Below are 21,464 nucleotides of genomic sequence, written 5' to 3' on the forward strand. Positions count from 1 at the left end.
TTTGCTTGTGCTGACAGCTGCAAGAGCGCGAGCCCGATTGTCGATGAATTCCCGCCACTCACTGAAAGTGAAAAGTTTCTTATCCCCCAGCGAATGAAGAGACCACTGGCGCAAAGATTCCGGATCCAGTTTCTTGGACAGGAAGTAGATCAGGATACTGTCCCAATGTTGCTGCAGCGATTGTAGAGCTTCCAGGCACTGATTTGTGGTATCTAGAAGCCGACGTAGGCATGTTGCTGACTCATGTGCGATGTTCGATTGCGAAAACAGCTTGTCCAGACTTGCCTGAACAATCTCAGTTTCGTTGTTGAATCGATCGTACAAAAGCGCCCATGCTTTGCCGTAATTGCTCCCTGCGAGCGGGATCGCGTGAATTACTTGAGCGGCGTTTCCCTTGACACATAGTTTCAAATATTGTAACTTTTGAATGTCACTTAAACTTTTATTTTGATCGATGGTCGTTGTGAACATATCGCGAAATGGCAACCAATCGTTAAGCTCGCCACTGAACAAAGGCAGTTCAATTTTCGGTAAGCGCACGGAACTAGCTTCTGAATTTACAGTACCTGATTGTTTCGTCGATCCCGATGCTTGGGCCATGCTGAAGCGAAGATCGTCGATCCGACTTGCCAAATCGCCGAATTCCGCTTCGTGGGCTTCCAGATGTTCATCCGTTGACAAGATGACGATTTCATCATGCAAGACGTTGAGCTCCGTCCACAGTTCTTTGGCTTGATCTTGATGGATTTCCAACTGATGCCGTGGGAGATCATCGCTGTTGAGCTTCGGCTTGATGACGTTGCAAAGCCGCGTGATCTTGCCTTTCACCGAACTTCGTTTCTTTACCAAAGATTCCATCTGAAGACCGCTGTCGCTGGTTGCGTTTTTCTTCCCGGATTTCGGCACCATAAATGTTCACGATCTTGTGGCGTGATTTTCAGGATGGGTCTCTGGTAACTAGCGTCGAATATTCCGCTGAACGAACCATCGATAATTAAGGGCAATTCAAGATGAAATTAACTGAATTTATTGAAACATGAGAGGGAAAACGATACATGAGCCGCCTTGTTGTCGGGTTGATCGCGGTGATCATACTCCGTTGCGCGCGCAGCCATCAAGGCAACGGCCGCTCGCTAACGGTATGCTGCTGCCATCTAGGGGCGTCAACACACACCAACTACAGTCATACCTCGCCATACAACAATTTCTAACCAGTAGAGTTGGATGGGGAATGAAAGCACTATCTATATCGGTGGTCGCCCCAGGCTCGGTAGTTAAAGAACTTGTTTTGGTGTTCTTGCACGGATTTGAACCCGTGGACCTTGACGGTTACCTTTACAGTGGAAGACGAGCATCTTGCCACTCGGGCATTGCCCCTAGGCTGGTAGCTTTGGTGGGTCCCCATGCCAGACTTCCACGGGCCCTTCCACAGTGAATTTATAGCATGGAAAAAAAAGTGATGGTAATTGCCCACTCCTCAAGGCTCGAGACCTGTCAGCCCCAACTCTGGACGGGGCCATGTAAGAGCCCCCAAAACAATGAGCAAGCATGCCTACCTCTCCCCCACAAGAATAGGGCTATTAGAGCTTGGGAAAATTACCATAATTTTTTTTTTTTCATTGCTATAAATTCCCTATAGAAGGGTTTGCGGAAATTCTGGCTTGTAGGGGGGTGGGAGTAGCCTAAAATACAAACATAGAGGCCCTGCTCCAGGATGTGGGGGTCCATGAAGCATGTGAGGATAAAAAAAGCGACAGAAATGCAGGCGTAGTAGCAAGGGTAGGGAAGGGTCCAGCGGGTTTTCACACAGGAAGGCGATTTCAAGGAATGAGTGGTCAAGAAAATCAGATTGGTATGATTGGTGTGAAAGAGGGGCCGCGACAAAATCATAAATACTCCTCTGCTAGCATTCCCGGCTCAAAAGCGGGAACCACAGTAAACCAACTTCAGCCGACCGCAGCTGTAGCAACGGTGGGGGGTTCGAGTTCGTCAGTGTGACCACCCACTCAAACGCCACAGCGGCCTCCATTGTTGTCTGGAAGTTTGACGAAATTTATTGTTATTCTAAGATAATACATGCCGATACTGTTTAAAGTCAACAATCGGAAACGAAACTGATATTCGATTGTTGTGCTGTTGGCTCCAAAGAATGTAAAAAATATTATATAAAGGGTGTTACTCTCAAGTTATCATTAATTTATCGTCTCGGAAAAGAGTTTAGACAAAAGGGTGGTTCGTAAGGGTGGGTTGTTCTAGATGTCGAGAATCTGGTAGACCTTGTCTCCAGGTTTCCCGTTTATCGGTTTGTTTTCACGACGAACCATCTAGAATTGTGTAATTTCAAGATGAGGTGTTGGATGCGGCGTGGAAGAGAAATTGTCTCTCTCTTGGATTACAGAGTCGCTGGGAGGAGGGTATTATGGGTTCTGTCGAGTTTCTTTTTTAACTCGCGGCGAAGGAGATGTCACTCTTGTTTTCTTTGTGGATACGACAACTGAATTTTGTGTAGGTGGAGGTGGGAGATCCATTAGGGGACTCGTTTCCCTTTTGCCAATATAAAATTCGACCGTCAGTTTGTCTCGCAACGAACCAAACAGTCCACATCGCTGGTGATCCTTTTTGGTGTTTGGAGCAGGTTGGTGAGGTCTCATTTTTTAATGAAATTCATCTCTCACTAAGGATTCTGCGATTACCGACATGAGGGTGGAAGGGAGGGACTCGAGTGTGCTAGCAGGATGCAGATGAGTGAGGACGGTTGGGGTGTCTGGCGATGAGAGGAATCGCCAGCAATCGCATCCGTAAGATCAGTTTAGATAGACAGGGTGAACAGTCAAGTCCCTTGCTCGCTAATTTCTGGCGAATTGTTGATCTTAAAAGGAATAGTTCCAGGAAGAAAAAATATTCAAATACCGTGTAGATTAGATGCAAGTACCAGGCCATAATAAGCAAAATGCCCAACGAGGTGGCTTCGGAAAAGATGCCAATGGCAAATATGGATGTCGTATATTTCTAAAATCCAGCTACTCGCTCAATTAAAAATGCAATCATAAGATAAAATGCAAATACAGGAACTCAGGTACGTCATTCATGTTGAAGGGAGTTGCAATGGAAAATATCAACTTTTCATTAGGTCACCCCGTCCCGAAAATCCAATTGTGAAATTATTGTTGTGTTTCGAGAGGCCGACAAAAACATTTCACGTTTCTAAGCACAATATTCACCGAGATATTTCATTTAAAAAATTGCTAAAATGAGGAAAGAACTGCATAAACTAGCGGACAAGCTCATTATGCTATTGTTTCCCTTCTTTTCGTCAGTTTAGAATTCGATTATCTGAGCTCATATTGCACGTGCAAGGTGTCATCCTCAAAACATTATGATAAAATGTAAGACATTCATCTCACCCAGAAACACATAAAACCAGAAAAAAAATTAGGACCGAAATGCAATTATTAAACCCACAATAGTTGGCTACTCAGTGATTCTTGCGCTTCTTGGCGGATATCTATAAAAACTTTTCACTTTTTTCTTTTCCTTTCCTCCAGCTTCTAGAAACTAGCCATTTTTTTTCCTGTTTCTTTGTTCCGTGCTGTACCAATGGCTGTACTTGATCATGTTTTGTTTGAATGACGTCACTAACACTCTCGGGTTGCGGGATTTTTTAAGTCATTCTTGGCCTCTATTGCCATTAATATTCACAAATTTTTTTACTCGTAATAATTCCGACGGAGTTTTTTTATATTCTTGTGCATATTTATTCCCTTAGCGATTGGCAAGAAATTCGGATGATCTTTGTTTCACGAATCGGCGATAAATGTGGTAACCTTGTCCTAATTTAACCGCATTCTAGAAAAAGCAAGGAGAAGGAAGAGGAAAAAAGTAGAAAAGTAAGAAAAAAACAAATGAAAGGAAAACTATATAATTGATAAATATATGAGATATACTTATCTGTTGTACTATATCCTCTCACTCTTATCTGTGACATGTTTTCAGATAAAATAGTAGGTACGAAGTAGATTTTTCTTTTTCACCCTCACCTACCTGCTTGTTCTCTTTCGTTCTTACGTATACGAGTATAAAGTAGGATTCATCATCTGCTGTAGCACTGCTGTGGTGGTCGAGTGGTCATAATGACGGACTCGAATCGCGAGATCCCGGGTTCCAAGCTCACTGGCGCCGCAATGTTGGTCGACTAAATCTGTTTTTCTGTGGTTCCCAACTTCGAGGCGCGAATGTAAGTCGATCTCCCCATTGGAAAGCCTTTCCACAGAGAGCAACAGGCTTACAAACGGTACAAATATTCAATCATTACACTTCACTTCTGAAAAATTGATGGCAGCACTGAAAAATCATACACAACCATCGAGCAACCATCGATTAAGTCATTCTTGGCCTCTATTGCCATTAATATTCACAAATTTTTTTACTCGTAATAATTCCGTCGGACTTTTTTATATTCTTGTGCATATTTATTCCCTTAGCGATTGGCGAGAAATTCGGATGATCTTTGTTTGACGAATCCGCGATAAATGTGGTAATTTTGTCCTAATTTAACCACATTCTAGAAAAAGCAAGGAGAAGGGACAGGAAAAAAAGTAAAAAAGGAAAACAGTATAATAGATAAATATGAGATATACTTATCTGTTATAGCCTAGATTGTGTCTAAGCATGTGAATTTGTTAAATCACCGAAAGAGTGACCTAGAGCGTGTGTAAGTACACGAATGACCAAAATGATCACCTTGAGAAAGCGAGGGGCAAATCACGTCAGTGAGTGACACATAGCTTGTGCAAGAATGCGAATGGCCGAAAGAGTGACCTATAGGACAAGAAACTATGTGAGTGAGTGAACAAAAGAGTGACCTGGAGGGCAAGGAACCATGTGAGTGAGCGAACAAAAGAAAGAGAGATGCGTTAGAGCACGTGAACGACCAAAAGTGTACCCTGGAGAGAAAGGGACCATTTCAGTTCAGAACAAAAATAATGTGTTCCAGCATGTGGGCCCCCACATCCCGGAGGAGTGCCCCTAGGCTACTTTATAGCACACTGTTCACGATCTTGTGGCGTGATTTTCAGGATGGGTCTCTGGTAACTAGTGTCGAATATTCCGCTGAACGAACCATCGATAAATAAGGACAATTCAAGATGAAATTAACTGAATTTATTGAAACATGAGAGGGAAAACGATACATGAGCCGCGTTGTTGTCGGTTTGATCGCGGTGATCATATTCCGTTGCGCGCGCAGCCATCAAGGCAACGGCCGCTCGCTAACGGTATGTTGCTGCCATCTAGGGGCGTCAACATGCCGCCCACCTTGAAACATCGTTTCAATACTGACATGTTTACATGAAATACAATGGCAGCTGCATATGAAAATTATAAAAAAAATATATATATATATATATATGCAAATTGTATAGATGCGCAGAAACATATACTATTGTACATGAAATCTAAAAAATGTGATATATGATATAACCTTGAGCAGTCATACTAGTTGTCAACTGGTAGACGACAAAGTTTTTGTACATTTCTCTTAAATGTCCCATCCTTTTGATAGAGACAACTCTGACGATCCCGTCGGATCCCGGAAACAACTCTGTCACTCGACCAAGTCTCCACTGCAAGGGTGGTAGACGATCTTCTTTCACTAGAACGAGATCACCGAGAGCGAGATTTTCTTTTGGTTTCAACCACTTACTTCTATGCTGTAGCTGGGTAAGATACTCAGCTCTCCAACGATTCCAGAAATGTTGCAGAAGGCACTGTACCAACTGCCAACGGGTGCGACGATTGAATTTTGTTTGTGTGAAGTCTGGCTCGGGCAATGCTGTCAACGGACCACCTAAGAGAAAGTGACCGGGAGTGAGAGCAGACACGTCGTTTGGATCATTTGAAAGTTCACAGATAGGTCGAGAATTGAGACATGCCTCAATCTGTGACAACAAGGTATACAGCTCTTCGAATGTTAGCTGTATGTTGGAAGTGATTCGCCTGAGATGGTATTTCACGGCTTTCACTCCAGCTTCCCAAAGACCTCCCATGTGAGGAGATGCTGGAGGATTGAAATGCCAGTTTACTCCGACATCGGTGAGATCACTGGAAACACGTTCGTTATGAGTGCGAGATGAAAAGAGACGAGCAAACTCTCTCAGCACCTTGTCAGCTTTCACGAAGTTAGTTCCACAGTCACTGTATATATCACTCGGCTTTCCTCTCCTGGAAATGAATCGTTTTCAGAGTGGCGATGAATGTCTCTGTTGACAAGTCACTTACAACTTCACAATGCTTAGCTTTGGTTGAGAAGCATACGAAAAGTGCCAGGTATGCCTTGTATGGTTTTGCTCGAGATGCCTTTGACATCCTGATGGTGAAAGGTCCTGCATAATCGACAGCACAGTGAAGAAATGCTCGAGATGGTGTTACTCTCGCAGCCGGTAGATCGCCCATGATTTGAGGAGCTGTTGCGCCACGATAGCGAACACAGGTTATGCATTTTCTCACAAATTGCCGGATGACACTTCTTCCAGAAACAATCCAGAATTGCTGTTGGATGCAAGACTGGAGAAGTTGAAGTCCAGCATGCAAATGCATTGTATGATAATGCTGGATAATCAACTGAGTGAAATGATGCTCTTTTGGAAGAAGAATTGGATGTCGGTGACTTCCCAACCAATGTGCATGTCGCCATCTTCCGCCCACCCTGATAATTCCATCATCGGCGATGAATGGATTCAACCGAAGAATATTGCAGTTTGAAGGTAGCGTTCCTGATTTTCTCAACGAAGACAATTCTGATTTGAATTCTACTTCTTGAACTCTCCTGACCCATGTATATAATGCGTGTGTCAGCTCTTGAGTGGTAAGAAACCCTGTGCTCCTTTCAGGTGCAGCAAGTTTGCAGTTGTCTATAAATCTGAAGACATATGCCGTGACTCGCTGAAGAGAAGTAAGTGAGGAAAACCTGTCAATAATTTCCATGTCATGTGCAATACCAACAAACACAGATTGGTTGCAAGAAATATTTTTCTTCTCTTCAGTCAAAACTTCATCCACGGAGCAGCACAACACAGGTATGTCTGCTAGCTGACCTGGCTTGGAAAGGAACTCTGGACCATACCACCATAGGGTAAATGCCTTCAATTTGTCGGCCGGTATTCCTCGTGACGCACAATCAGCGGGATTGTTGGTTCCATCAATGTGATTCCAATGACCCTCAGAGAGAAGCTCATGAACTTTTATAACTCGATGAGCCACAAACGTCTTCCACCGGCTTGGATGTAAAGAGAGCCAGGCGAGAACAATTGTAGAGTCAGTCCAGCACCATATGTTTGTGTTGACTAGACGTAGTGCATTGCATGTAAACTTGATGAGTCTTGCAAGCAGCACTGCTCCACAAAGTTCAAGTCGAGGCAAGGTTGTTGGCTTCATAGGGGCTACTCGTGTCTTTGCTGTTACTAGTTGAACCTTCGCAACTGCATCACTGGAAACTGTTCGAATGTACACAACCGCGGAGTACGCCTTTTCTGATGCATCACTGAAACCGTGAATTTCTAACATATGTGAAGAGATTTGCATCATATATCTTGGAATTTGAATGTCCTCCACTTGCTTGAAGTCTTCATAAAATACTGTCCATCCATTGTGAATGTTCTCTGGCAATTTCTCATCCCAAGACAGTTCAGCTTTCCACATTTCTTGTATTAGAATTTTGACATTGATTACAACAGGAGCCAGCCATCCAAGTGGGTCAAACACCTTGGAGATGTGTGATAGAACAGAGCGCTTGGTCCACTGTTGCATATTTACCGGTGGTGATTTTGAATTGAAAACAAATACATCATCCTTTGGCTTCCATAAAATGCCCAAAGTTTTGATGTCAGTCTCTATTTCGAACGTAGTACTTGTCGCACGAAAGTCATTCGGTAGCGATACAAGAACGTCTTCTTCATTTGATGCCCACTTTTTTATGACGAATCCACCGTTTTGAAGAAGTTTAATGATTTCCTGCTGAATGTGAATAGCTTCCTCGACTGAATCTGCTCCAGTGAGCAAATCGTCTACATAAAAATCCTGCTTGACTATGGCAGAAGCTCTGGAAAACTTTTTTTTTTCATCCTCAGCCAACTGCTGCAGGCACTTGGTAGCTAAGTAAGGTGCTGATGCAGTTCCGTATGTCACAGTCAGCAATTGATACTCCTTGATGAGTATATCTGGCGATTCCCTCCACAAGATTGTTTGGTACTTCGCGTCGTCCGGATGAACAAGTATCTGACGATACATTTTGACAATATCTGCTGTCATCATGGCCCCCACAAGGGGGAGGCTGACAGGGCTCCAGCCCTGGGGCCCGAGACGATTTTCATCATTTTTTTTGTTTTTTCACGCCATAAATTCACTATAAAGGGGCCCATGAAAAGTCTGGTCTGGGGGCCCGCCAAAAGTCCCATCCTAGGGGCCCTGCTCTAGGATGTGGGGGCCATGGCTGTCATTGCGACCTTGTGAGTTCGGAAGCGGAGAAGAAGTGTGGCAATATCGTCTTGCAATGTTGGTCCAACCATCAGCTTATCATTCAGTGATAAACCCCATGATGATTTTGCTGAAGCATCAAAAACCACACGAAACTTGGCTTGATTTTCTGGCTTCATAACTGCGTGGTGAGGTAGGTAGTACTTGTCTTGATTGTCACTTGTCATCTCCAGCTGTTTCATGTGTCCCAGAATCTCATACTGTTGCATGAACTCACGATACATTCTCTGAGCTTCTGGCTGGTGTCTCCAACGCCTTTCATTTTGTAGAAGTCGTGTCTCAGCTACGTCTCTGGATGATGACAATTTTCCATCGATGTTCTTGAAAGGAAGCCTGACGATGAATTACGTGTGTGGGTTGTGTCGAAGTGTTGTTCACATGCTTGCTCTTCGGCTGTCAACAATGAAGTTTGTGGGACTTTGTGGTATCGACATCCGCTTCATGCAGTAGCGTGTTGTGTGAACCGTTGCATTTTTTGCAGTGTCCTGCAGAGCAACTCCGAACCATATGTGATGATCCCAAACAGTTGAAACAAAGTCGAAGCTTTTCGACCGTTGCTTTTCTAGCTGAAACACTCTGGTCGAGGAATTTCGAACATCTGAAGATGGGGTGGTTTCCTTTGCAAACCACACATGTGCTAGAAACACCATGATTTATCAACACTGATTTCGTGATTCGAATGAATTCGTCGGGTGACCTTGCGTCTTCGACTTGGCTGAACCTGATGATTTGCTTGTGCTGACAGCTGCAAGAGCGCGAGCCCGATTGTCGATGAATTCCCGCCACTCACTGAAAGTGAAAAGTTTCTTATCCCCCAGCGAATGAAGAGACCACTGGCGCAAAGATTCCGGATCCAGTTTCTTGGACAGGAAGTAGATCAGGATACTGTCCCAATGTTGCTGCAGCGATTGTAGAGCTTCCAGGCACTGATTTGTGGTATCTAGAAGCCGACGTAGGCATGTTGCTGACTCATGTGCGATGTTCGATTGCGAAAACAGCTTGTCCAGACTTGCCTGAACAATCTCAGTTTCGTTGTTGAATCGATCGTACAAAAGCGCCCATGCTTTGCCGTAATTGCTCCCTGCGAGCGGGATCGCGTGAATTACTTGAGCGGCGTTTCCCTTGACACATAGTTTCAAATATTGTAACTTTTGAATGTCACTTAAACTTTTATTTTGATCGATGGTCGTTGTGAACATATCGCGAAATGGCAACCAATCGTTAAGCTCGCCACTGAACAAAGGCAGTTCAATTTTCGGTAAGCGCACGGAACTAGCTTCTGAATTTACAGTACCTGATTGTTTCGTCGATCCCGATGCTTGGGCCATGCTGAAGCGAAGATCGTCGATCCGACTTGCCAAATCGCCGAATTCCGCTTCGTGGGCTTCCAGATGTTCATCCGTTGACAAGATGACGATTTCATCATGCAAGACGTTGAGCTCCGTCCACAGTTCTTTGGCTTGATCTTGATGGATTTCCAACTGATGCCGTGGGAGATCATCGCTGTTGAGCTTCGGCTTGATGACGTTGCAAAGCCGCGTGATCTTGCCTTTCACCGAACTTCGTTTCTTTACCAAAGATTCCATCTGAAGACCGCTGTCGCTGGTTGCGTTTTTCTTCCCGGATTTCGGCACCATAAATGTTCACGATCTTGTGGCGTGATTTTCAGGATGGGTCTCTGGTAACTAGCGTCGAATATTCCGCTGAACGAACCATCGATAATTAAGGGCAATTCAAGATGAAATTAACTGAATTTATTGAAACATGAGAGGGAAAACGATACATGAGCCGCCTTGTTGTCGGGTTGATCGCGGTGATCATACTCCGTTGCGCGCGCAGCCATCAAGGCAACGGCCGCTCGCTAACGGTATGCTGCTGCCATCTAGGGGCGTCAACACACACCAACTACAGTCATACCTCGCCATACAACAATTTCTAACCAGTAGAGTTGGATGGGGAATGAAAGCACTATCTATATCGGTGGTCGCCCCAGGCTCGGTAGTTAAAGAACTTGTTTTGGTGTTCTTGCACGGATTTGAACCCGTGGACCTTGACGGTTACCTTTACAGTGGAAGACGAGCATCTTGCCACTCGGGCATTGCCCCTAGGCTGGTAGCTTTGGTGGGTCCCCATGCCAGACTTCCACGGGCCCTTCCACAGTGAATTTATAGCATGGAAAAAAAAGTGATGGTAATTGCCCACTCCTCAAGGCTCGAGACCTGTCAGCCCCAACTCTGGACGGGGCCATGTAAGAGCCCCCAAAACAATGAGCAAGCATGCCTACCTCTCCCCCACAAGAATAGGGCTATTAGAGCTTGGGAAAATTACCATAATTTTTTTTTTTTCATTGCTATAAATTCCCTATAGAAGGGTTTGCGGAAATTCTGGCTTGTAGGGGGGTGGGAGTAGCCTAAAATACAAACATAGAGGCCCTGCTCCAGGATGTGGGGGTCCATGAAGCATGTGAGGATAAAAAAAGCGACAGAAATGCAGGCGTAGTAGCAAGGGTAGGGAAGGGTCCAGCGGGTTTTCACACAGGAAGGCGATTTCAAGGAATGAGTGGTCAAGAAAATCAGATTGGTATGATTGGTGTGAAAGAGGGGCCGCGACAAAATCATAAATACTCCTCTGCTAGCATTCCCGGCTCAAAAGCGGGAACCACAGTAAACCAACTTCAGCCGACCGCAGCTGTAGCAACGGTGGGGGGTTCGAGTTCGTCAGTGTGACCACCCACTCAAACGCCACAGCGGCCTCCATTGTTGTCTGGAAGTTTGACGAAATTTATTGTTATTCTAAGATAATACATGCCGATACTGTTTAAAGTCAACAATCGGAAACGAAACTGATATTCGATTGTTGTGCTGTTGGCTCCAAAGAATGTAAAAAATATTATATAAAGGGTGTTACTCTCAAGTTATCATTAATTTATCGTCTCGGAAAAGAGTTTAGACAAAAGGGTGGTTCGTAAGGGTGGGTTGTTCTAGATGTCGAGAATCTGGTAGACCTTGTCTCCAGGTTTCCCGTTTATCGGTTTGTTTTCACGACGAACCATCTAGAATTGTGTAATTTCAAGATGAGGTGTTGGATGCGGCGTGGAAGAGAAATTGTCTCTCTCTTGGATTACAGAGTCGCTGGGAGGAGGGTATTATGGGTTCTGTCGAGTTTCTTTTTTAACTCGCGGCGAAGGAGATGTCACTCTTGTTTTCTTTGTGGATACGACAACTGAATTTTGTGTAGGTGGAGGTGGGAGATCCATTAGGGGACTCGTTTCCCTTTTGCCAATATAAAATTCGACCGTCAGTTTGTCTCGCAACGAACCAAACAGTCCACATCGCTGGTGATCCTTTTTGGTGTTTGGAGCAGGTTGGTGAGGTCTCATTTTTTAATGAAATTCATCTCTCACTAAGGATTCTGCGATTACCGACATGAGGGTGGAAGGGAGGGACTCGAGTGTGCTAGCAGGATGCAGATGAGTGAGGACGGTTGGGGTGTCTGGCGATGAGAGGAATCGCCAGCAATCGCATCCGTAAGATCAGTTTAGATAGACAGGGTGAACAGTCAAGTCCCTTGCTCGCTAATTTCTGGCGAATTGTTGATCTTAAAAGGAATAGTTCCAGGAAGAAAAAATATTCAAATACCGTGTAGATTAGATGCAAGTACCAGGCCATAACAAGCAAAATGCCCAACGAGGTGGCTTCGGAAAAGATGCCAATAGCAAATATGGATGTCGTATATTTCTAAAATCCAGCTACCCGCTCAATTAAAAATGCAATCATAAGATAAAATGCAAATACAGGAACTCAGGTACGTCATTCATGTTGAAGGGAGTTGCAGTGGAAAATATCAACTTTTCATTTGGTCACCCCGTCCCGAAAATCCAATTGTGAAATTATTGTTGTGTTTCGAGAGGCCGACAAAAACATTTCACGTTTCTAAGCACAATATTCACCGAGATATTTCATTTAAAAAATTGCTAAAATGAGGAAAGAACTGCATAAACTAGCGGACAAGCTCATTATGCTATTGTTTCCCTTCTTTTCGGCAATTTAGAATTCGATTATCTGAGCTCATATTGCACGTGCAAGGTGTCATCCTCAAAAAATTATGATAAAACGTAAGACATTCATCTCACCCAGAAACACATAAAACCAAAAAAAAAAAAAAAATTAGGACCGAAATGCAATTATTAAACCCACAATAGTTGGCTACTCAGTGATTCTTGCGCTTCTTGGCGGATATCTATAAAAACTTTTCACTTTTTTCTTTTCCTTTCCTCCAGCTTCTAGAAACTAGCCATTTTTTTTCCTGTTTCTTTGTTCCGTGCTGTACCAACACCACACTAAATATATTTAGTGTGGTGTTGGCTGTACTTGATCATGTTTTGTTTGAATGACGTCACTAACACTCTCGGGTTGCGGGATTTTTTAAGTCATTCTTGGCCTCTATTGCCATTAATATTCACAAATTTTTTTACTCGTAATAATTCCGTCGAACTTTTTTATATTCTTGTGCATATTTATTCCCTTAGCGATTGGCGAGAAATTCGGATGATCTTTGTTTGACGAATCGGCGATAAATGTGGTAACCTTGTCCTAATTTAACCGCATTCTAGAAAAATCAAGGAGAAGGAAGAGGAAAAAAAGTAGAAAAGTAAGAAAAAAACAAATGAAAGGAAAACTATATAATTGATAAATATATGAGATATACTTATCTGTTATACTATATCCCCTCACTCTTATCTGTGACATGTTTTCAGATAAAATAGTAGGTACGAAGTAGATTTTTCTTTTTCACCCTCACATACCTGTTTGTTCTCTTTCGTTCTTACGTATACGAGTGTAAAGTAGGATTCATCATCTGCTGTAGCACTGCTGTGGTGGTCGAGTGGTCATAATGACGGACTCGAATCACGAGATCCCGGGTTCCAAGCTCACTGGCGCGGCAATGTTGGTCGACTAAATCTGTTTTTCTGTGGTTCCCAACTTCGAGGCGCGAATGTAAGTCGATCTCCCCATTGGAAAGCCTCTCCACAGAGAGCAACAGGCTTACAAACGGTACAAATATTCAATCATTACACTTCACTTCTGAAAAATGGATGGCAGCACTGAAAAATCACACATAACCATCGAGCTTATATTACTGGAGGGAGCAGCATCCAGCCGTCGGTACGACAGCGATATCGAATGCAAGGAAATCACGTGACTGGGTGAAAACAAAGTTCCCGCCTAGCAATTTCTCCTTAGAAATGTACAGTTCGGTCTCTAAATATTGGGTTTTAAAGATTCCTCTCTAAAACTAAAAAAGATTAAATTAATACTGAAAAATACTTGTCTATTTCATTAATACTGAAAAATTTCTTTCATTAATACTGAAAAATTTCTTTGATCAATTCTCGATTTTTCTTTCATTGATTCTGACATTATATCTCATTAATTCTGGAATAATAAAATCATTGAAAGATAATTTCAATACTGAAATTATCTTTCATTGATTTTTTAATTATCTCTTTCATTAATTTTAGAATTATCTCTTTCATTAATTATATAATTATCACCTTCATTAATTTTGGAATTATCACTTATTAAATTATTTATATTTCATTAATAATGAAAAATTTCTTTCATCAATTCTGAATTTTTCTTTCATTAATGCTGAAATTATTTATTTTATTAATTCTGGAATTATTTCTTTTATTGATTCTAAAATTATATCTCATTAATTCTGGAATTATCTCTTTCATTAATTCTGGAATTATCTCTTTCATTAATTCTGGAATTATCTCTTTCATTAATTCTGGAATTATCTCTTTCATTAATTCTGGAATTATTTCTTTCATTAATTCTGGAATTATCTCTTTCATTAATTCTGCAATAATAAAATCAAAGAAACATAATTTCAATACTGAAATTATCTTTCATTGATTTTTTAATTATCTCTTTCATTAATTTTAGAATTATCTCTTTCATTAATTTTAGAATTATCTCTTTCATTAATTATAGAATTATCACCTTCATTAATTTTGGAATTATCACTTTCATCAATACTGAAGTTGTTTCTTTCATTAATTCCTGGAACTATTTTTCATTAATGCAGGAATTATCGCTTTAATTTATTTTGGAATTATCACTTCATCAGTGCTGAAATTATCTCTTTTCTTAATTCTGTATTTATTGCTTTCATTAATTTTGGAATTATTTCTTTCTTGGTGTTGGAATTATCACTTTCAGCGATGTTGGAATTATCACTTTCAGCGATGCTTAAATTATCTCTTTCATTAATTCTAGAGTTTTTTCTTTCATTAACTTCGGAATTATCTCTTTCCTCAATTCTGGAATTACCTTTCAAGACTGACATATTTTCCGGGACAGTCCCCAATCTGTTGGGGTTTTTTACCCTCCGTTCCGATTTTTCCCGTTTTTTAGTCGAAGGTTGGATTGAATGCAATATTATCATATAGATGTTACGATAATTTCATGAATTATTGCATTTGGGACAGTATTGCATAATTCGCTTGTGGGTTGATCAACCCGATCTCCTCTCCCATAGATTCGCGCCTGTCTAGAGTGTGTGTACGTATGTGAATGACCCAGAAAAGAATGTGTAAGTACGTTAGTAACCAAAAGACTCCCCTAGAGCGTGTCTAAGCATGTGAATTTGTTAAATCACCGAAAGAGTGACCTAGAGCGTGTGTAAGTACGCGAATGACCAAAATAATCACCTAGAGAAAGCGAGGGGCAAATCACGTCAGTGAGTGACACATAGCTTGTGCAAGAATGCGAATGACCGAAAGAGTGACCTATAGCAGTGGTTCTCAACCTTTTTTTGTCCATGGCCCCCTTTCAACCATTTCTCATTCCTGTGGCTCCCTTGCGAACATGAATAATTTTCACTGAGATATTCGAAGAAAGTTAGAAAAAAAACAGCATTAAATGCGGGGAAACCATTTTACCCGCATTAAATGCTGTTTTTCCCAAATTTCCTCAATTTTTCGCAATTGCATATCTCGGTAAATAGACTTCTAACGGCTCGCCAGTAAAGTGCCATACGCCCTGCTACCCATGCAGCCTCCATATACACGTAAAAAAATTGTTTGAGACGAAATACGGTCAACCTCTTATTTTAACGAATACCATTATAACAGGAAAAAAATATCGCTTTAACGAAAACTTTTCTAATCCCCCGGATAAGTTTTCATAGGAACTATATAAAAATCTGGAATTCCTTTGTAACGAAATTTCGTTATTACGAAGTGATTTCTCCGGTCTCTTGGAGTTTCGGTCTAGTGGGGTTTGACTGTATTTCCCCCCAAAAAATCTGACATTTTTGCAGTAAAGTAATTGAACTTCAGCAATTTGATCTGAAAACAGTCCTTTTTACTTTTATAAATTTAGGAAGGAAACAAAAGGAAGAAAGGGTAGGGAGAAAAAAAGAAAAATGGTCAAGAGGGGCTCGGTTGTGCGTAAATGCCTCGAAATTCCACTTGTGTGCAAGGGGATTCGCGCCCCACTCTTAGCTTTATGACAAAATTTCACATTTGGGACTTAGACATTGTAAATTCTATTTTATTTCATCCCAAAGATTTCTTTAATTCTATTGATTCATATTTAAAAGGGGTTGACAGAAATTAAACATATAGTTAATTACAGAAAAGCATAGGTGTACGTAGAATTTTCTCAAGGAGAGGATTTTCAGATTTTTTTATCCTTCTTTGCAGGAAAGTATACTTACTGTAGAAAATATAATTACAAGAAAATGTGCTTAATATGCAGGAAAGAAAGAACAGAAAGGTACATGTAATGTAGGAAAAGTAATTACAGGAAAATACACAATGTAGGAAAAATAAAAAAAATATACGTAATGTAGGAAAAATAATAACAGGAAAATGTATTTAATGCAGGAAAAATAAAAACAGAATTATACACAATGTAGGAAAAATAATTATAAAAGAAAAATCAATTAACCTCAAATACATGAACCCAAACCAACAGGAAATTGATGGAAAAAAGAGAACTATTTAGAAAATATTGATGGAAAAAAATAAAGGTGAGAGCCAGAAAAAAATGAGAAAAGAGCGCAGAATATTACAAAATTACGAGAACGCGCTTGCGCATTGGAAGTTCCGAACAGTTTCCGAAGTATTGTACACGAAGTAACGATCGGTTCGAGAGTAACTCACTTCCGCTTCTCTGGGATTGGCCAAGTTCGCCAGGGAATGTCGGATTTTTAGCCGCTAGTCTAATATCGTGTAGGGCCAAAGCCTCCTAGAAGTACAAGCCGTAATGTATCACTCCGCCGAGGTATATCTGAAATATTTATTTTTTCTGACTATTTTGCGTAATTAATTTGAAAGTAGATATGTTCGCTGCTGTTTCGTGCCGGAATTTTATTTCCTCCTGCATTGAGAGCAGTTTTTATCCACTTGTTTAATCATGGGAGCACATTTTTCAGATCTATTAATGTGCTGAGTGACGTGAAATTTAATGAAGGGATAGGCTACTTTTTAAATAAATAATATAGTTTGCAAATTCAACTTGAATTTTAAACCATTAAATTTAAATGTGAGTCATTTCCCTGTGTAAGCATTCTTGCACTATTCAGAATGTTTTATAATTCAATAATTTTGTTGCCTATATGCTGAATATTATAAATACTACACGTGTAACATTTTAAATTTTCTTTTAGGTGTCTAGGTGCTGCTGTGTTTGCAGCGGTAGGTCAAACTGCAAGGGGAAGCGAAAGACAGAATGGAACCCTCGTCGTACTTAGAAAGGAACGACAAAGTTACCAATTAAAAGAAAGTCACCGGAGGAAAAATAATGAAATCAATGAAAAGCAATTCAAAGAGTGTCACTGCCTCGCTCGATAATCATCTTGTAGCTGAGTCTTCTTATGAGTGGTTCCTAGGAAAAAACTCAGAGTACTACTTCATGGTAAAATAAGTGAATTTATTCTTTCTGCATTAATAGTTGGAACTGAGTTTTATGAAAGCTGCTCGCTATTACTCAGAAATGATATTATGGACATCAATATTTTATTTCACCAATCCAGCTTCATATCGCTTTGTGAGGAATTCAAATAAACTGATATTACCTCATGCATATTACTTCAAGTATTGCTACAAAAAGTAGGTGTCCTAGCGTATGGTACAGAATTCAAACGTGAAACATCTAAACACGAAAAGTGCTGAAGTTGTGAACTTCTTGAAATTGAGAAGTTAGTTGGTTTGATAATTGCCAAAATTTGTGTAATTATTATTTTAAGCTTGGAACATTTTATAAGAAAGCTTCAATTAAAAGTTTGACATCAGTATAATATTCAAAGGTAAAATATTCAAGGTAAGTCTCTAATGATTGTATCAAAATAATACCTAAAGTATTCCTGAATAATTACATAAAAACTAAAAATGATAACTTTAACACCAAATCTTCAATTAAGGGGTCTCGTACCTTTTAACATTGTGGAAAACTATGCTCTAATAGAAATATCATTAAAAATACTATTTAACCATCGATTTATTCCAAATTTTTTACACATGTTTTTGATTGTATGTGATATCCTATGCTGGTATAAAATTTCACATATCTTAGATACTTAATTTTTTATAAATTAAAAAAAAAAAGCATTAAAACAGCTTGCATGCATGATAAAATACCATGACATCAATGCAATTGATTAAAAATAAAGGAAACTGTTCAATTCATGAAATAAAGCAAAATGTTGAGATTTTATTGACTTAGTCTTATTTGAAATTAATTGTTTACTAAAAATTTTTGGAATTTGAAATTTAAGTTTTAAAATTTAATTTTAAATAAGATTGAGTCAATGAAATCTCAACCTTTTGCTTCATTTCGTGAATTGAAAAGTTTCCTTTATTAACGTTTCCTTATTTTTAATCAATTTTTATTCAATTATATTGTTATATTTTATCATGTGCGCAAGCTGTTTTTAATGAATTTTTTTTTTTAAATTTACAAAAAATTAAGTATCTAAGATACGTATAACTTTATACCAGCAATAGGATAGCACATATAATCAAGAACATGTGTAAAAAATTTAGAATAAATAAATGATTAAATAGTATTTTTAATATTTCTACTAGTGTATAGTTTTTGCCATGCTTAAAGTAATGACACCTCGTAAAAGAACTCTTCGATTAAAAGAAACTTGCTTCTATAAAACAATTGTAATATTGCATTGAATAGTTTATTTTTTAAATTTGGAGTATTTAAAAAAAAAAAGTATGTGCATTTTGAGTAGACATGAAAAAAATGTTTTGCATTTTTCAGGAGATACCTTTTTAATTTTGAAACTTAACATTTAAAAAAAACATTGACTCCATGTTAACATTTTATTTTCGGAATTTTAGTTGAATATTTATTTCTAAGTGTTCACAATTCACCATTTAAAATTAGAAACTAAAATTTATTTTATGGAAATTTTATAAATGAGTGCACACACACGCAACAAGAGACTTTTCATAATGTGAAATCCCATCACTGGGGTTTTTACTCGTAATAATTCCGTCGGACTTTTTTATATTCTTGTGCATATTTATTCCCTTAGCGATTGGCGAGAAATTCGGATGATCTTTGTTTGACGAATCCGCGATAAATGTGGTAATTTTGTCCTAATTTAACCACATTCTAGAAAAAGCAAGGAGAAGGGACAGGAAAAAAAGTAAAAAAGGAAAACAGTATAATAGATAAATATGAGATATACTTATCTGTTATAGCCTAGATTGTGTCTAAGCATGTGAATTTGTTAAATCACCGAAAGAGTGACCTAGAGCGTGTGTAAGTACACGAATGACCAAAATGATCACCTTGAGAAAGCGAGGGGCAAATCACGTCAGTGAGTGACACATAGCTTGTGCAAGAATGCGAATGGCCGAAAGAGTGACCTATAGGACAAGAAACTATGTGAGTGAGTGAACAAAAGAGTGACCTGGAGGGCAAGGAACCATGTGAGTGAGCGAACAAAAGAAAGAGAGATGCGTTAGAGCACGTGAACGACCAAAAGTGTACCCTGGAGAGAAAGGGACCATTTCAGTTCAGAACAAAAATAATGTGTTCCAGCATGTGGGCCCCCACATCCCGGAGGAGTGCCCCTAGGCTACTTTATAGCACACTGTTCACGATCTTGTGGCGTGATTTTCAGGATGGGTCTCTGGTAACTAGTGTCGAATATTCCGCTGAACGAACCATCGATAAATAAGGACAATTCAAGATGAAATTAACTGAATTTATTGAAACATGAGAGGGAAAACGATACATGAGCCGCGTTGTTGTCGGTTTGATCGCGGTGATCATATTCCGTTGCGCGCGCAGCCATCAAGGCAACGGCCGCTCGCTAACGGTATGTTGCTGCCATCTAGGGGCGTCAACATGCCGCCCACCTTGAAACATCGTTTCAATACTGACATGTTTACATGAAATACAATGGCAGCTGCATATGAAAATTATAAAAAAAATATATATATATATATATATGCAAATTGTATAGATGCGCAGAAACATATACTATTGTACATGAAATCTAAAAAATGTGATATATGATATAACCTTGAGCAGTCATACTAGTTGTCAACTGGTAGACGACAAAGTTTTTGTACATTTCTCTTAAATGTCCCATCCTTTTGATAGAGACAACTCTGACGATCCCGTCGGATCCCGGAAACAACTCTGTCACTCGACCAAGTCTCCACTGCAAGGGTGGTAGACGATCTTCTTTCACTAGAACGAGATCACCGAGAGCGAGATTTTCTTTTGGTTTCAACCACTTACTTCTATGCTGTAGCTGGGTAAGATACTCAGCTCTCCAACGATTCCAGAAATGTTGCAGAAGGCGCTGTACCAACTGCCAACGGGTGCGACGATTGAATTTTGTTTGTGTGAAGTCTGGCTCGGGCAATGCTGTCAACGGACCACCCAAGAGAAAGTGACCGGGAGTGAGAGCAGACACGTCGTTTGGATCATTTGAAAGTTCACAGATAGGTCGAGAATTGAGACATGCCTCAATCTGTGACAACAAGGTATACAGCTCTTCGAATGTTAGCTGTATGTTGGAAGTGATTCGCCTGAGATGGTATTTCACGGCTTTCACTCCAGCTTCCCAAAGACCTCCCATGTGAGGAGATGCTGGAGGATTGAAATGCCAGTTTACTCCGACATCGGTGAGATCACTGGAAACACGTTCGTTATGAGTGCGAGATGAAAAGAGACGAGCAAACTCTCTCAGCACCTTGTCAGCTTTCACGAAGTTAGTTCCACAGTCACTGTATATATCACTCGGCTTTCCTCTCCTGGAAATGAATCGTTTTCAGAGTGGCGATGAATGTCTCTGTTGACAAGTCACTTACAACTTCACAATGCTTAGCTTTGGTTGAGAAGCATACGAAAAGTGCCAGGTATGCCTTGTATGGTTTTGCTCGAGATGCCTTTGACATCCTGATGGTGAAAGGTCCTGCATAATCGACAGCACAGTGAAGAAATGCTCGAGATGGTGTTACTCTCGCAGCCGGTAGATCGCCCATGATTTGAGGAGCTGTTACGCCACGATAGCGAACACAGGTTATGCATTTTCTCACAAATTGCCGGATGACACTTCTTCCAGAAACAATCCAGAATTGCTGTTGGATGCAAGACTGGAGAAGTTGAGGTCCAGCATGCAAATGCATTGTATGATAATGCTGGATAATCAACTGAGTGAAATGATGCTCTTTTGGAAGAAGAATTGGATGTCGGTGACTTCCCAACCAATGTGCATGTCGCCATCTTCCGCCCACCCTGATAATTCCATCATCGGCGATGAATGGATTCAACCGAAGAATATTGCAGTTTGAAGGTAGCGTTCCTGATTTTCTCAACGAAGACAATTCTGATTTGAATTCTACTTCTTGAACTCTCCTGACCCATGTATATAATGCGTGTGTCAGC

At 40.4% G+C, this 21,464-nt stretch overlaps 3 protein-coding genes across 3 annotated transcripts; all 3 read right to left on the minus strand.

The window, feature by feature from the left end:
* Window positions 1–5,453: 5,453 nt before the first annotated feature.
* LOC149075097 (uncharacterized) lies at window positions 5,454–6,044 on the minus strand. The gene has a single exon (XM_089246028.1). It carries the CDS (start codon window positions 6,042–6,044, stop codon window positions 5,454–5,456), a length of 591 nt encoding a protein of 196 aa, XP_089102154.1.
* A 157-nt stretch (window positions 6,045–6,201) lies between these two features.
* Window positions 6,202–8,283, minus strand: LOC149075098 (uncharacterized). Its single transcript, XM_089246029.1, has one exon. The coding sequence runs from the start codon at window positions 8,281–8,283 to the stop codon at window positions 6,202–6,204; it is 2,082 nt and encodes a 693-aa protein (XP_089102155.1).
* An 11,781-nt stretch (window positions 8,284–20,064) lies between these two features.
* On the minus strand, window positions 20,065–20,655 carry LOC149075099 (uncharacterized). Its single transcript, XM_089246031.1, has one exon. It carries the CDS (start codon window positions 20,653–20,655, stop codon window positions 20,065–20,067), a length of 591 nt encoding a protein of 196 aa, XP_089102157.1.
* Window positions 20,656–21,464: the final 809 nt, after the last annotated feature.

Source organism: Pholcus phalangioides, unplaced genomic scaffold (assembly GCF_987345545.1).
Source record: "Pholcus phalangioides strain wild (caught in Gottingen) unplaced genomic scaffold, Ppha-v1.0 ptg000016l_1, whole genome shotgun sequence".
Taxonomy (NCBI): Eukaryota; Metazoa; Arthropoda; class Arachnida; order Araneae; family Pholcidae; genus Pholcus; species Pholcus phalangioides.